Source organism: Bos javanicus, chromosome 2 (assembly GCF_032452875.1).
Source record: "Bos javanicus breed banteng chromosome 2, ARS-OSU_banteng_1.0, whole genome shotgun sequence".
In the NCBI taxonomy this organism is placed as follows: Eukaryota; Metazoa; Chordata; class Mammalia; order Artiodactyla; family Bovidae; genus Bos; species Bos javanicus.
This window is the reverse complement of record NC_083869.1, coordinates 115,113,437-115,128,965: the sequence shown is the minus strand read 5'-3', so window position 1 is coordinate 115,128,965 and position 15,529 is coordinate 115,113,437. Positions and strand designations below refer to the sequence as shown.

The 15,529-nt window shown below is 50.9% G+C and overlaps 1 protein-coding gene across 1 annotated transcript in view; it reads left to right on the top strand.

The window, feature by feature from the left end:
* The first annotated feature begins 5,653 nt into the window (after positions 1–5,653).
* IRS1 (insulin receptor substrate 1) overlaps positions 5,654–15,529 on the top strand; it is a 64,925-nt gene continuing 55,049 nt past the window's right edge. The window contains exon 1 of the mRNA XM_061386702.1: positions 5,654–10,541. Within this exon, the coding sequence (XP_061242686.1) occupies positions 6,807–10,520 (3,714 nt within the window). The 5' untranslated portion in view covers positions 5,654–6,806 and the 3' untranslated portion in view covers positions 10,521–10,541. The remainder of the gene's footprint in view (positions 10,542–15,529) is intronic.

Below are 15,529 nucleotides of genomic sequence, written 5' to 3'. Positions count from 1 at the left end.
ATTTTGAAGAGATTTTTTAGTTATCACATTTTGTACTGAGTGCATTGCACCAAAAAACAAACAAAAGAATCACAACAACTTTAAGATGAAAGATAAGGCAAAATCAACAAGAAGTGTTATAAAGTTTACAAACCCTTCTAAGCATGTGCTTTTCTGCATAAAACATATGTCTCTTTAAATACAAGAAACAGCTGAGGCTTCTTTCTTTAGATTAACTAACTTATCAACAGATTTGATGGCATTATCTAAGACGACAAATTGCCAAACCTCAATCCTCACCAAAGAATGCAAAGGAAAATGAAAACACATTAAAGCAATCAAGACAATTTTTAAAAAGCAAAAGCAAGTCTTTTGGATAAGTGTCAGTTATTAAGGGCTAACCTAAAAAAATCACCAATTGGTAAAATTTGTGAAATGGAAAAATTAAACAACAGCATAAAGTTTTTACCCCCTCCCTTTCCTTCAACCTCATCTATTTATTTCTGGCTTGCATGCTTGGGTGCTCAGTCGTGTCCAACTTGGTGACCCCACCAATCTTCTCTGTTCATGGGAGTTTTCAGGCAAGAATACTGGAGTGGGTTACCATTTCCTTCTCCAGGGGAGCTTCCTGATGCAGGGATCGAACCCTTGTCTCCTGTGTTGGCAGGCGAATTCTCTACCACTGAGCAAAGCCCCTTATCTCTGGCTTAATTTATATCAAAACCAAAAAATGTCTTGAAATTGTCTTTTGAAAGTATTAGTGTCTTTCTGAAATCCTGTTCCCAAAGTATTTAATTAATTTTCCTGTGTGCCTAAACCAGTGATTCTCAAATTTTACTGTAAGTAACATTCTCTGGGGCTTCCCCGATGGCTCAGGGGTAAAGAATGTGTCTGCAGTGCAGGAGACTAGGGTTCAATCTCTGAGTGGGCAAGTTCCCCTGGAAGAGTAAATGGCAACCCACTCCAGTATTCTTGCCTGAAAAATCCCATGGACAGGCGAGCCTGTGGGCTACAGTCCAGTTTCACAAAGAGCTGGGGACCCGACTGAGCACTCACAGTGCATTTATCATCACACTTTGGAAAACACTAACACAAATGTTTGAGAGAGAATTAACTCTTCACATTTGTCAGAAAGATTTGATACTTGAGATAGAAAAGAGAGAAACCTCCATGTTGTATTGTCCTAGTTAAGTTGATTTTTTTATTGCCGTTGTTCTTGGTATGCATACAATCCTAAAATGTAAGTATCTTGCTTGACTTTCACAGCCTCATATTACCGTGCCTTTAAATGAACCATCAATCACTTAGAACTTCACTACTGAAAGTGTACTGCCCGCATCTACCCCCTAGCAGAATCAGCATCACTAGGAGTATGTAAAAAATGCAGACTTCAGCCTGCCCTACACCTTCTAAATCAGAACCTGCATTTTAACAAGATCCTCAGGTTTGAGATGTGTTGATCTTGCAAATTTTCCAGCTAAATGTGATTTTTAGCTCACTATTTTGATTTCACTGTTTCACATTTTTAATCTAAAAGGATGAAAGATTTTAATTACAAGAGAAAATAAGATTATTAAGGAGAGAGACAACTGAAGGGTCCCAAGTTGACTCTGTGACTTATGACTTTTAAAATCAGAAGGCAGTTGGTTTTTATGGAATCTCACCTGAGATCACCGTTTTCTGTAGATCACAGAGGCCTGAGACCCCGGTACCCTGAACTGTATTCGTTTGTCTCTCTTCACTGTAAGCTTCTTGTGGGCAGGATCCCCTCAGGGTATTTAAATCTTCTGTGGCCAGCCTAAGGCCTAACCCAAGGAAGTGCTCCGAAATGCCTGAATGTGGGGGTGGGATGGGGCTGGGAATTGCCAATCACTTATGAATTATATCCACCCTTCAGGTTTAAGCTTAAGGCTTCTTTCCTCTAAAATATTTCTTTAGTTATTTTACCTAGCATAATCTCCATCTGCTCTAAGTAAATATCACTTATTTGACATTTAATGCTAGTGGTAAATAACCTGCCTGCCAGTGCAGGAGATATAAGAGATGACGGTTTGGTCCCTCGGTTGGGAAGTTCCCTTGAAGGATGACATGGCAACCCATTCTAGTATTCTTGCCTGGAGAATCCCATGGACAGAGGACCCTGGTGGGTTACAGTCCATAGGTCCCAAAGAGTCAGACACGACTGAAGTGACTTAGCATGCACATGCACGCACGCACGTACACACACACACACACACACACACACACTTTGGTTATCAATTATTTTGTATCTCTTATTAGCCCACCAAAACTGTAAAAAGCTGCTTCTTTTTATACTTTTCATACTGTCTTGCAGAGTAGGCACTCAAATATTGCTTACTACTGAGAGCAATCTTAAAAAAAAAAAAAAAAAAAAAACCACTGAAGTTAGAAAAACTACACAATTTTATTTTCCTCCAAGCATCATTCTAAATTGTCCAAACTAATTCTAGAATTGGTAATATTTAAACAGCTCTTCCAGTTGCAATCTATTTCACTGAAATAAAGCATCACTTTGATATAAGAAATACTTTAAAATTTTCAAATGGTTAGTTGAGCCTTCAGCCAACTCAATTCTCATTTTGGTTGTTTTTGCCAGTAACTTATACTTCTGTATGTCCTAGGCTTGATCCCTGGGTTAGGAAGATCCGCTGGAGGAGGAAGTGGAAACCCACTCCAGTATGTTTGCTTGGGAAATTCCATAGATGGAGGAGCCTGGCCGGCTAGAGTCCATGGGGTTGCGTGTCTCTCAGACATGACTAAGAGACTAGTAACTGTCACAGTTTAGCCTGTTATGCAAGTCATCTCTAAATGTCCTATAGATGGCAGCATTGAGCAATAGATTAGTATTTGATAAGGATGCTGTTTTGGTTTCTGAGAATTTTCAGTTGGGAGTCAATTTTTCATACAGTATATCTCATTACAGTACACCAAAAGACTAATTTAGCATAGGCTGGCAGGATAATACTTGTACCTGCTCAAAATTACTTCAGTTAGTTTCCACAAAAGCATCCTTTTTATTCTGTATCTAAATCATATATGCATTTCCAGAGTTAGCTCAACCCATTAATAAAAGAAAAAAGTAAAGAAATATAAATTACTATAGTATAATTTTAATTAACTATTAAACACCTTTAACATTGGTAGTAAAACATCAGCAAGTAGGAAGAAAGGACAAGAACATCTTACCATCAGTGATTATCTATAATGGGAAATCCATTGATTTGGAAAAAAAAAAGTCAACAATCTGACTTATTTCATGATTTCTAATGAATATATTAGCCACTGAAGTTGTGCTTTTAAAGTAGAGATCCTTTCCCACAGAGTTTTTTTTAAAAAGCTTTTATAATAAAAAATAACATTTTTGTATGACCAAAATTCTAACCTTTCTGTGAAGATTTTTCTAAAATATTTGCAAATTAAGTTGATCTTTCAGATCCCTCTTTTTCCTAGAAAAGAGTATTTTGTTTCCCATAGAGGTATACCACCTTCATTTAGCTTTATTTTTGAACGGAGGCATCATTTCTAAAGTAAATGGGTTTGGATTATTTTTCCCACAAAATGTGAAATATTCTCCACCCCCACCCTGCGCTAAACATCAAACCTGTAAAAAGCCCTTTGGCCTTAGCTTACATTGTTACTAGTAAACAACACTTTTACCTTTTTTCCCCTCTCCAAGGGTAAAACCCCACAATTACTTTACTACTAACTTCAGACTTTCCTATTCGCGTTCTCCTCTTCTACTCCCCATAAAACACGCTATTCCCCCAGAATCCCGGTCACTGTCTTTGCCGCCTAGTTACCGGATTACATCTGCTATTTATAGCTTTGCTGTTGTGAGCACGTGTGCCCACATCACCAAGCTGTCAGAGGGAGAGAAGGGCGGGCTTTCAATTCAACAGCTTGTACACAAATTACAGATGAACGAGGCTCAGATGAGGCTGCATGATGGCAGGGAATAAGAAGGTGAGGGAAGAAATGAAAAGCTCCCAGGCTTTGGTGGGGTGTAGCTCCTCTACAGTTACCGGCTACCCCAGTTCATGTATCACACGCTGCTGAATGGCGCCTTTGGTTCTTTTTCTTTCTTCCTTTTTTTTTACTACGCTTTGCAACCTACCTTGGTACCCTCACCCTCTCTCCCCACCTCCCCTCCTGCAGTGCAAGGTTTGAAAGACAGGCAGCCCCACCAATCAGCAGGCTATCCTAAGAAATTCTCCCCGCCCCTCAGCCCGGTATTAGGCCCAGGCTGGCTTCTCCGCAGCCCAGCGGGTCCTGCCCAGCGCATGCCCAGCGCCTGCACTGCCGCGAGCCTCGGGTAGTGCTTGAGTGCTGGCTACTAGGGAGTGTCTCCTGCGCCGAGGGGGTGGTGGAGACCCCCAAACGGGCCAGGACTGGGGTGGTAAAATAAGATAACGTCAAACAGATGAGGAGTCATTTTTTAAAGGGTCCTTAATATTCTGTAGATCACCTTAACAAACAAAACTTTGGGGAGCGTTTGCTTGTGGTGATTGATACCGCAAGCTAACAGCCTAACAGTCTCCGCAAGTAGACCTAAGCTGTTGACCTCTGCTACCCACGAAACACCCATTTTCCTGTACAGCTCAGCTGGCACCGTCCTTGTTTTCTCACGATTATCCTTGTAGTCAAGGGTAAAAATTTTATGGGGTGGTTCGATGGGTGTGGAAGCTGTGTGTGAAACAGACACTTCAGCCAATGTTTACCCAGTAGGGTTTTGACCTTACGAACCCTCTGTAGGTCCCTAACTTTTTTTTTTTTTAATCACAAATAGATTTCGGAATGTGATAAGGGGCGTCTCATTTTCTCCCCAAGCCTTCACCCCCAAGGTGTGACTCCCCGACCGCCCGCTAGGATGAGACGGGAGTGGGATGGGGTGGGGAGAAGCTGTGATATTTACATTCTCTCCCTAATGGATCAGCAGCTAACCCCACCATTCCGGACACACGACATTTCCCCCGAACTCTTCTTGTTTGGGAGTGACCATAACCTCCTCCTTCCCTCCCCCAGTCGCTGCCCTTGGGCGTCCCTCTATTCTTTCGTGGTACTTCACTGCAGCAAATTCGGGGATTCCAAGGTGAAAGGCTGGCCCGGAAGTCTTTTAGTAAAACCTCACGAAAATACAGATATCACCATGGCCTATCACACTGAAACTGAAATCCAGCTTTTAGATTTCCAGGGAGGGAAGAAAAAAAAAAAAAAGCGTTGACTAGAAACACTCTCTCCTGAGGGGCTGCTCTTACCTGTTAGGTAAGATCCAGCCCAGCTCTCGAGTCCCCTCCTCCCCGGGCCCTCCCACGCAGGGCCCAGTAGCCGCAGTGCCCCCCCGTCGCCCCCCACCCTCACTCCTGCGTCTTCCCGGGTTCGCCCCCCTCCCCCGTTTTCCCAGACTCCCCTCGTGCTTTCGGGGAGACACCCAAACACCCCCGCCCGCTCCCGCGGCGGGGATTCCTGCGGGCCGGGGGGCGCCCTGGGTGGCGCGCGAGGAGGCCGGCTCTGAGCCCGGGCTGCCGGCCGCGTAGGGGCGCTGCCCGAGCGCGGTGCCGAGGCCGGGCGCGGGCGCCTCTGCGGCAAGGCCGGGGGGCGGAGAGGGGCGGGCGCGGGGCGGGCTCGGCCGGGAATGTAGAGACCCGGGCGGGAGCCTCCCGGCGGCGGCGGCGGCGGCGGCGGCGGCCGGGCTGCGGAGCGCGGAGGCTCCGTCACGTGTTTTTTTCTCCTCCCGAGTGAGACGGCGGCGCGGTCGGCGCGCAGAGCCAGACGCCGCCGCTTGTTTTGGTTGGGGCTCTCGGCAACTCTCGGAGGAGGAGGAGGGAGGAGGGGAGAAGTAGCGGCAGCGCCTGCCGGGGAAGAGGCGTCTTCCTCCGACTCCTTCCCCAGCCTCCCGCTCGCACCCCCGACACCCCCCCTCCCCGCCTTCGCCTCCCGCCCTCGTCCCCTCCCCTCTTCCCCGGCCCACTGGAGCGAGGGGCAGGGATGAGCCTGTCCCTTCGGCGCGCCCCCAGCTCCCCAGGCTGCCTAGTCGTGTTTCGCGTGGAAAAGCCACTTTCTCCGCCCGCCGACATGGGCCCGATCGGGGGCTGCAGAGGACGCGTCCGCGGGCTGCGGCAGCAACAGCAACAGCCGCAGCGCCGCGGTCTCCGCGATTGAGCTGGTATTTGGGCGGCTGGTGGCGGCGGGGACGGTCGGGAGGTGGGAGGAGGCGGAGGAAGAGGCGAAGGAGGAGGAGGAGGGAGAACCCCGTGCAACGTTGGGACTTGGCAGCTCGCCTCCCCCTGCCCAAGGATATTTAATTTGCCTCGGGAATCGCTACTTCCAGAGAGGAACTCCGGAGGGAAGGCGCGCGCGCGCGCCTGGAGGGGCCAGGCTAGGATCCCCCCCCCCCGCCCCCGCCCCGCCACACACACACACACACACCCCGCCCGCCCGCCCGGGCCGCCGCCTGCCAGCGCCGGACTCTGGCCCCGGCGGTGAGAGATGCATCTTAGCTTCTTCCCGACCGCGGCGGCTGAGAAGAGACTTGGCTCTCGGGGGATCCGGGCTGCACTCGCGCCGGACGCGTTGCCTCCCCCCCAGGGCATGAAACGCCAGTAAACTCGGGTCGGGGCTATCTCCTTGGCGCAGCTGCTGCGTCCTCCCTCGACCGCCCCTCCCCGGCGCAGAGGGCGGTGTGGATTTCGGAGTCGGGGTTTCTGCCTCCTCCAGCCCTGTTTGCATGTGCGGGGCCGCGGCTAGGAGCCTCCGCCCCCCACCCGGTTGTTTTTCGGCGCCTCCCTCTGCTCGGCGGCAGCGGCAGCATGGCGAGCCCTCCGGAGACTGACGGCTTCTCGGACGTGCGCAAGGTGGGCTACCTGCGCAAACCCAAGAGCATGCACAAACGATTCTTCGTGCTGCGGGCGGCCAGCGAGGCTGGGGGCCCGGCGCGCCTCGAGTACTACGAGAACGAGAAGAAGTGGCGGCACAAGTCGAGCGCCCCCAAACGCTCGATCCCCCTGGAGAGCTGCTTCAACATCAACAAGCGGGCGGACTCCAAGAACAAGCACCTGGTGGCCCTCTACACCCGGGACGAGCACTTTGCCATCGCGGCAGACAGCGAGGCCGAGCAGGACAGCTGGTACCAGGCCCTCCTGCAGCTGCACAACCGTGCCAAGGGCCACCACGACGGGGCCGCGGCGCCTGGGGCGGGAGGCGGCGGGGGCAGCTGCAGTGGCAGCTCCGGCCTCGGAGAGGCCGGTGAGGACTTGAGCTACGGGGACGTGCCCCCAGGACCCGCCTTCAAGGAGGTCTGGCAGGTGATCCTGAAACCCAAGGGCCTGGGTCAGACAAAGAACCTGATTGGCATCTACCGCCTCTGCCTGACCAGCAAGACCATCAGCTTCGTGAAGCTGAACTCGGAGGCGGCGGCCGTGGTGCTGCAGCTGATGAACATCAGGCGCTGCGGCCACTCAGAGAACTTCTTCTTCATCGAAGTGGGCCGTTCCGCAGTGACGGGCCCCGGGGAGTTCTGGATGCAGGTGGACGACTCCGTGGTGGCCCAGAACATGCACGAGACAATCCTGGAGGCCATGCGGGCCATGAGCGATGAGTTCCGCCCTAGAAGCAAGAGCCAGTCCTCCTCCAACTGCTCCAACCCCATCAGTGTGCCCCTGCGGAGGCACCACCTCAACAACCCTCCACCCAGCCAGGTGGGGCTGACCCGCCGCTCGCGCACCGAGAGCATCACAGCCACCTCCCCGGCCAGCTTGGTGGGCGGGAAGCAGGGCTCCTTCCGTGTGCGTGCCTCCAGTGATGGCGAAGGCACCATGTCTCGCCCCGCCTCAGTGGACGGCAGTCCTGTGAGTCCTAGCACCAACAGGACCCACGCCCACCGCCATCGAGGCAGCTCCCGGCTGCACCCGCCTCTCAACCACAGCCGCTCCATCCCCATGCCTTCTTCTCGCTGCTCGCCTTCCGCCACCAGCCCTGTCAGTCTGTCGTCCAGCAGCACGAGTGGCCATGGCTCCACCTCAGACTGCCTCTTCCCGCGGCGGTCTAGTGCTTCTGTGTCTGGTTCCCCCAGTGATGGCGGCTTCATCTCCTCCGATGAGTATGGCTCCAGTCCCTGCGATTTCCGAAGTTCCTTCCGCAGCGTCACCCCAGATTCCCTGGGCCACACCCCGCCCGCCCGGGGTGAGGAGGAGCTAAGCAACTACATCTGCATGGGAGGCAAGGGGGCCTCCACCCTCACTGCCCCCAATGGTCACTACATTTTGCCCCGGGGTGGCAATGGTCACCGCTACGTGCCAGCCGCCGGCTTGGGCACGAGCCCAGCCCTGCCAGGAGAAGAAGCAGCCGGTGCGGCAGATCTGGATAATCGGTTCCGAAAACGGACTCACTCTGCGGGCACCTCGCCTACCATTTCCCACCAGAAAACCCCGTCTCAGTCCTCTGTGGCTTCCATTGAGGAATATACCGAAATGATGCCCGCTTACCCACCAGGAGGTGGCAGTGGAGGCCGAGTACCCAGCTACCGGCACTCCGCCTTCGTGCCCACCCACTCCTACCCAGAGGAGGGTCTGGAAATGCACCCCTTGGAACGGCGTGGGGGCCACCACCGCCCAGACACCTCCAGCCTTCACACTGATGATGGCTACATGCCCATGTCCCCAGGGGTGGCCCCAGTGCCCGGCAGCCGGAAAGGCAGTGGGGACTACATGCCCATGAGCCCCAAGAGCGTGTCTGCCCCGCAGCAGATTATCAACCCCATCAGACGCCATCCCCAGAGAGTGGACCCCAACGGCTACATGATGATGTCCCCAAGCGGCAGCTGCTCTCCTGACATTGGAGGTGGGCCCAGCAGCGGTGGCAGCAGCAGCGGTGCCGCCCCTTCTGGGAGCAGCTATGGCAAGCTTTGGACAAACGGGGTAGGGGGCCACCACTCTCACGCCCTGCCACACCCCAAACTTCCGGTGGAGAGCGGTAGTGGCAAACTCTTGTCTTGTACAGGTGACTACATGAACATGTCGCCCGTCGGGGACTCCAACACCAGCAGCCCCTCCGACTGCTATTATGGCCCCGAGGACCCCCAGCACAAGCCCGTCCTCTCCTACTACTCATTGCCAAGGTCCTTTAAGCACACCCAGCGTCCTGGGGAGCTGGAGGAGCCCCGGCACCACCAGCACCTCCGCCTTTCCTCAAGTTCCGGTCGACTCCTCTACACTGCGGCCGCAGAAGATTCCTCTTCGTCCACCAGCAGCGACAGCCTGGGCGGGGGATACTGTGGGGCTCGGCCAGAGCCCGGCCTCCCGCATCTCCATCATCAGGTCCTGCAGGCCCATCTGCCTCGAAAGGTGGACACAGCTGCCCAGACCAACAACCGCCTGGCTCGGCCCACGAGGCTGTCTCTGGGGGATCCCAAGGCCAGCACCTTACCTCGGGCCCGAGAGCAGCAGCCACCGCCCCCCTTGCTGCTCCCTCCGGAGCCCAAGAGCCCAGGGGAGTATGTGAATATTGAATTTGGGAGCGATCAGCCAGGCTACTTATCGGGCCCGGTGGCGTCCCACAGCTCGCCTTCCATCAGGTGTCCGTCCCAGCTCCAGCCAGCTCCCAGAGAGGAGGATACGGGCGCAGAAGAGTATATGAACATGGACCTGGGGCCGGGCCGGAGGGCCACCTGGCAGAAGAGCGTGGGGGTCCAGCCCGGCAGGGTGGGCCCGGCGCCCCCTGGAGCTGCTAGCGTGTGCAGGCCGACTAGGGCAGTGCCCAGCAGCTGCGGCGACTACATGACCATGCAGATGGGTGGTCCCCGGCAGAGCTACGTGGACACCTCACCTGTCGCGCCCATCAGCTACGCCGACATGCGGACGGGCGTCGTTGTGGAGGATGCCAGCTTGCCCGGGGCCACCGCGGCCGCTCCCTCCTCATCTTCGACAGCCTCTGTTTCCTCCACTGCGCCTCCTCCGGGAACAGGGGAGCTGGCGGCCCGCTCGGCCCTCCTGGGGGGCCCGAGCGCCTTCACGCGGGTGAACCTCAGTCCCAACCGCAACCAGAGTGCCAAAGTGATCCGTGCCGACCCTCAAGGGTGCAGGAGGCGGCACAGCTCCGAGACCTTCTCCTCTACGCCCAGTGCCACCCGGGTGGGCAACACGATGCCCTTCGGAGCTGGGGCTGCCGTCGGGGGCAGCGGTGGCGGCAGCAGCAGCAGCGCCGAGGATGTCAAACGCCACAGCTCTGCTTCCTTCGAGAACGTGTGGCTGAGGCCTGGGGAGCTCGGGGGAGCCCCCAAGGAGCTGGCCCAAGTGTGCGGGGCCGCTGGGGGTTTGGAGAATGGTCTTAACTACATAGACCTGGATTTGGTCAAGGACTTCAAACAGCGCCCTCAAGAGTGCCCACCTCAACCGCAGCCTCCTCCACTCCCGGCCCCTCATCAGCCTCTGGCCAGTAGTCAGAGCGGCCCCACCAGCCGCTCCAGCGAGGATCTAAGCGCCTATGCCAGCATCACTTTCCAGAAGCAGCCAGAGGACCTCCAGTAGCTCAACTGGACATCACAGCAGGTGCGTTTCATGGTGACAAAGTCAGAAGACAAAACTGCTTTTAACCTGGTGCTCGAATTCTGTGCCCCAGGGCCCTTCTCTCTCCTCCCTCTGCTTCTGTAGGGAGTGCACTCCTGGGAGGGAGAGGTCTGGGCACAGGAGGGGACATGTGCCTGATGGTTAGATAAATCTATAGGAGCAGCCACTCCAGAGGGCTTTTCCTCTTGAGTTTCCCAAGTGAAGTACTTTAGTATTTCCAAGACATATATCCTGTTAATACCAGTTCTGAGGTTTGTAAAGTTCGTTTGTAAGAACCTTGATCTCCTTATGGAAGTTTTCTTTTGACTATATACTGAGGTCAGTCTCTAGAAGGGACAGTTCTACAAAAATATTTGTTAATCCAGGGGCTAAGCCCTTCATTTAAAGGTAATTTCTCAGAGCTCTTGAGGTTGATCTTATCAAGTTGCCCTGTGCACTTTAGTTCTGTGATTTCACAATACCAAGGCAACATAACTAGTAGTGGGAAACATCAATTTTTATTCCTGTTGCCCTAAAAAGATTCAGAAGTACGAGCTTGCTTTAGGCTTACAGATTTAGAGAAATAGCTGTCTGTCTATGACTCTCTTTAAAAAGTAATTATTGGTGACATTTTGTTTCTGAATGAAGATTTATGAAATATTACCCACACACGGACCTATCACCTCACAGGCATGGCTGCTTTTACACAGTGAAGTCTGCATGCATCTGGGACCCATTATTGAGTTAAGAGTTATGAAAATTCAGCCCACTGTGTCAGCCTTACAGTTGTCTGTTCTTGCAAAGGCCTGTACAGAGACCCCCACATAGATCATATGGGGGCTACTGTACATCTTCTGTAAAATTACTTAACATTTTTACTTTGAAAAGAAATATTAAGTCAGGGAGATGGAAGAGTTTGGTTTTCATCTGCATTGAATGTAAGAGCTAAACCTTGTCCTCTTCCTTTGTAGGATACTTACTGTTTACCTTTTAAATTCTAGAGTGGATGCCTCACTAAATGTTGAAAGTTGGCTTCGGGTCTTCTGTGGCTAAGGCTGTACTGAAAATGAAAAACATTTCTAATAGGAAATTAGCCTACTCTTCATTCTGTTGAGCCTTTTTTTCTGGTGGTCATAATTGTGGGAAGAGGAGAGGAGTATAGTTTGCAAATAATGTGATGAGTTGGCAATGTAGATGTTTCCAGCATTTGGAAACACTTTATTCTGACAAACATTATCTTGTGATAACCTTTTTATATATGTTTCATCTAATGTGCTTTTACATTATTCTTCTTAATATGTGCCCATCCATAAGAAATTCATGTGTATATTGGGTTCATATTCCTATTGATTCTAATATTTGACCCATATCATTTGCTGTTTTCTGGAACAAGGTACAGGTATAGAAACATTCAAACTAAGATTTTAGGGGATATATATTATGCAAAACATTTGATTAGTATTTAGATTTACATTCATGATTCCTTCTCTAGAAGAGAGATTTAATTGTGTGCATCAACAGTAAAAATTTTGGTTGTTTCAAATGATGTTTTGGGACATGTGGATCCCTCTAACACTTTAACTGTTTGTGTTGCAAAGTTTCTCATTTATAAAGAATGGGAATTTGAAGGGGGAAAAAAATCCAAGCAGAACCAAGATTTTGGTTTTAAAGAGGAAAGAAGAGGCTAAGAAACAATAAGTTTTCCTCACCTGTTTTCTTAATTTGATCAGGGTTTTTTTGTTTTTGTTTTTGAAAGTAGAATAAATAATATTTTGCTTTGAAGGAAGTTGACCAAATAAAGTTTTCATTTTTCAAAACGGCTTTAAAATAAAATCCTCCTTTTATGGAGGATACATTAAAAACAAACCAACGCAAACAAAACAATCTTCTATTCTTAACTTTCTGAGGGAAAAATGTAGTATTCTGGAACAACCATATAATCATTCCTTAATAATTTTGGAGCAGCAATAGACCAGCAATGGACAGCACCATGCCAGAAAAATTCTACAATGTGTATTTGTAAGATGTAAATGGAGAGAGGTGAGGGTATGTGTGTGTGTGTGTGTGTGTTTTAAGTGAGGCACCAAATGCTACTTGGCACATTTACATCTTGAATTCTGCTTGTTTGCCTTTGCCCTGTTGCCTTTAAATTTGTAATTTAATAGGTAATTATCATATGAAACAAAAAGAAATCAAGCCTGTCTGTGGCAAACCCCTTTGCCTGGGAAGGAGTATGTTACTTTGTGAAAACATTGTTTTCCTAACTTCTCAGCAATTGCTATCTTTGCCTGTCTTTCCTATTTCTCAGGTAAAACCTAAAACAGGAAAAGGAATGAGGGACTTGGAGATGTGTGTGTGCTCTTTCCCTTAACCCCTCATTTTAAACGTCTCTGCTTGTTGAATGTTTTTCACCGTCTGTTACAGGAAAATGTTTCTGAGGCATTTAGCGCAGGTGCCCAGGAGTGTTGGTTGCCCTTGATTCACCTTCTGTCTGATCACCTTTTCTGTTTATCTTCTCCTCTCTCGTCCATCGGTGTCTCCTCTGGGTTCTAACCTGCTGGATTTTTTTTTTTTTCTTGGTACCCTCCTTTCCCATCCCCCTTGTTTCCCACCTCTTATTTCATGTTCCTGCCATTGTCTTTTTTTTCTCTCTCTCTTTCTCTTTGGCTCCATTTCAGAATTTCGCAGTACTTGTGGCCTACTCTCCCCAGAGTTAATGGAGAGCCCCAAAAGCAGGGCAGAAAGGGCACAGCAGCCAGCTATCTTCAACCAGCGTTTACCTCAAGTTTGTTTTGTTTGGAAACTGCAGCTGGGCAGGTAGAGCAGGCTTTGGCAAAGACATAGGCTCTTGCCATTTATTTTAGGTTCCTTTTTTTTTTTTTTTTTTGGTCGTTTTGTTCTGTCCCCTTGGGAAAAAAGTCCATTTTTCTTCCTTCCACTGCATTTCCTAATTGCGATTTCCAGGACTCCTACCTCCAAGTCTGCCTCTCATCTCTCCTTCCCCATTCCTCCCTCCTGTCACCTCGCTGTGTGGCCTTTTTGTCTGGCACTTTCTCATATCCACGGTCACCTCTGCTTCTTACATGCCTCTCTATTTATTTGGCGCTTGGCTCCCTCTCCCTCCTGCAAGTCCCTTTTGGCCCGGGGTTGGGGGGCTTAGTATCGAGGCGGAGGCTACCCTCAGACTCCCACACGGTCCGTTGCCGGTTGCCCGAGGGCGCGGGGGGCGGCTGGGCCCCTTTCCGCGAACCGCGCGTGGTGGGCGGCGGCGGCGGCGACGACCGCCGCCGAGCCCTTGGCCCCAGCAGAGCGCGGCAGAGACTGGCCCCGAGTGGGCGGGGCAGCCGGGCGCTGATTGGCCCCCGCCAGAGCCAATCAGCGCGAGCGCAGGTCGTGCTGCAGCAGCGGTGGGGTGGGGCCTCGGGTGAAGGGGGTCGATTGGGGGGCCTTGGTCCGGGGTCCGGCGTGGGCGGCGGGCCAGGCATCCGGGTTGTAGCCTACCTCTCTCCCGCCACCCCTTCCCTCTGGTGCCGGGAAAACGGAGCCAAACACACGCCCCCTCCACCCCCTTCCCGGAGGATGTTGTGCAGCCGGCCCTATTAGTGTGCATCCAGACCAGAATCCTAAGAATGAGAAAGTCCAACCAGCCCACTGACAGAGGCCGGAAACGCACACTTCCTCTTATATTTAATTGAGAAAAATCCAGGCCGTGACCATGTGACGTGCCCCATTTTGTTTCCCTCCTCTCTTTACTACGGTTTACTACTACGCCACGTTCCTGTTCTTCACCTTCCCAGAAAACTACAGCACGTGGCTTAGGATTGATTGGGTTGGCTCAGGAGTTTTACATTTACTTCTCTCACTATTGGGAGGGAGGAGAGAAAAACAAAACAAAACATTGGAGTAGAAAATACAAGTGCTGTGGCAGGCACCGTGTGGGGATCATTCGGAAAACACGTTTGGCTTGCATTTGCCTTGGAGTTAACACTTAACTGAGTGCTTGCAATTTGCAAAGCACGAAGCTAGGTAAGATCAACAAAAACTAACCATCCTAGGCCCTCGGGAGTTCCCAGTGAAATGAAAACATCTGATATATCTTTGCCAGTCGTGAGAATCTAGAGATTCATTATAAGAGCTTGGGTAGGGTTCCTTACTGAGTTTGGAGGTAATGCGGATTGCTTCTAAAAAACCGATCCCCCCCAACCCCCCATCAGTGACAGCTCTAGTGACAGCTCATCAGACAGGCTGGACGAACTGATTTTGAAAGCTTGCTAAATTTGTGTTGTGCTCCCTCAACATAGCCAAACTTCTCTGCGCTGTATAACCAGATGAGATTGGAAATTTGTTCAAATTTGTCTTTTCTACAGTAAAGAGGGAAAATAACAAAGACAAATTCCGTGAAAGTATTTTTTCTCCATGCCTCTCAAATAAGTATTTCTCAGCAGCCAGCAATCACTGTTGTAGTCGCTGAATCATAAGCCCCAAAGGCAGCATTTTTCCTTAGGTGTCGATTGAAACATCGCAGGTGAAAATGTAAGGAAGTAACTCTATGCCCCCTGAGTAATTCTGTCCCCCAATACTGTGTCTGAGCAGGTGGGAGCAAGCTTCTCTGTTCCAAAAAACTTTGAGATTTTCATAATTTCTACCACTGTTTGGGTAGCTTTTTATTTTAAGAATAAATCCATAAAAATTTCACATATTGTAGTCATTTATCTGATTGCCCCCTGCTGCTGCTGCTGCTAAGTCACTTCAGTCGTGTCCGACTCTGTGAGACCCCATAGAAGGGAGCCCACCAGGCTCCCCCGTCCCTGGGATTCTCCAGCCAAGAACACTGGAGTGGGTTGCCATTTCCTTCTTCAATGCATAAAAGTGAAAAGTGAAATTGAAGTCGCTCAGTTGTCTCTGACTCTTAGTGACCCCATGGACTGCAGCCTACCAGGCTCCACCATCCATGGGATTTTCGAGGCAAGAGTACTGGAGTGGGGTGCCAT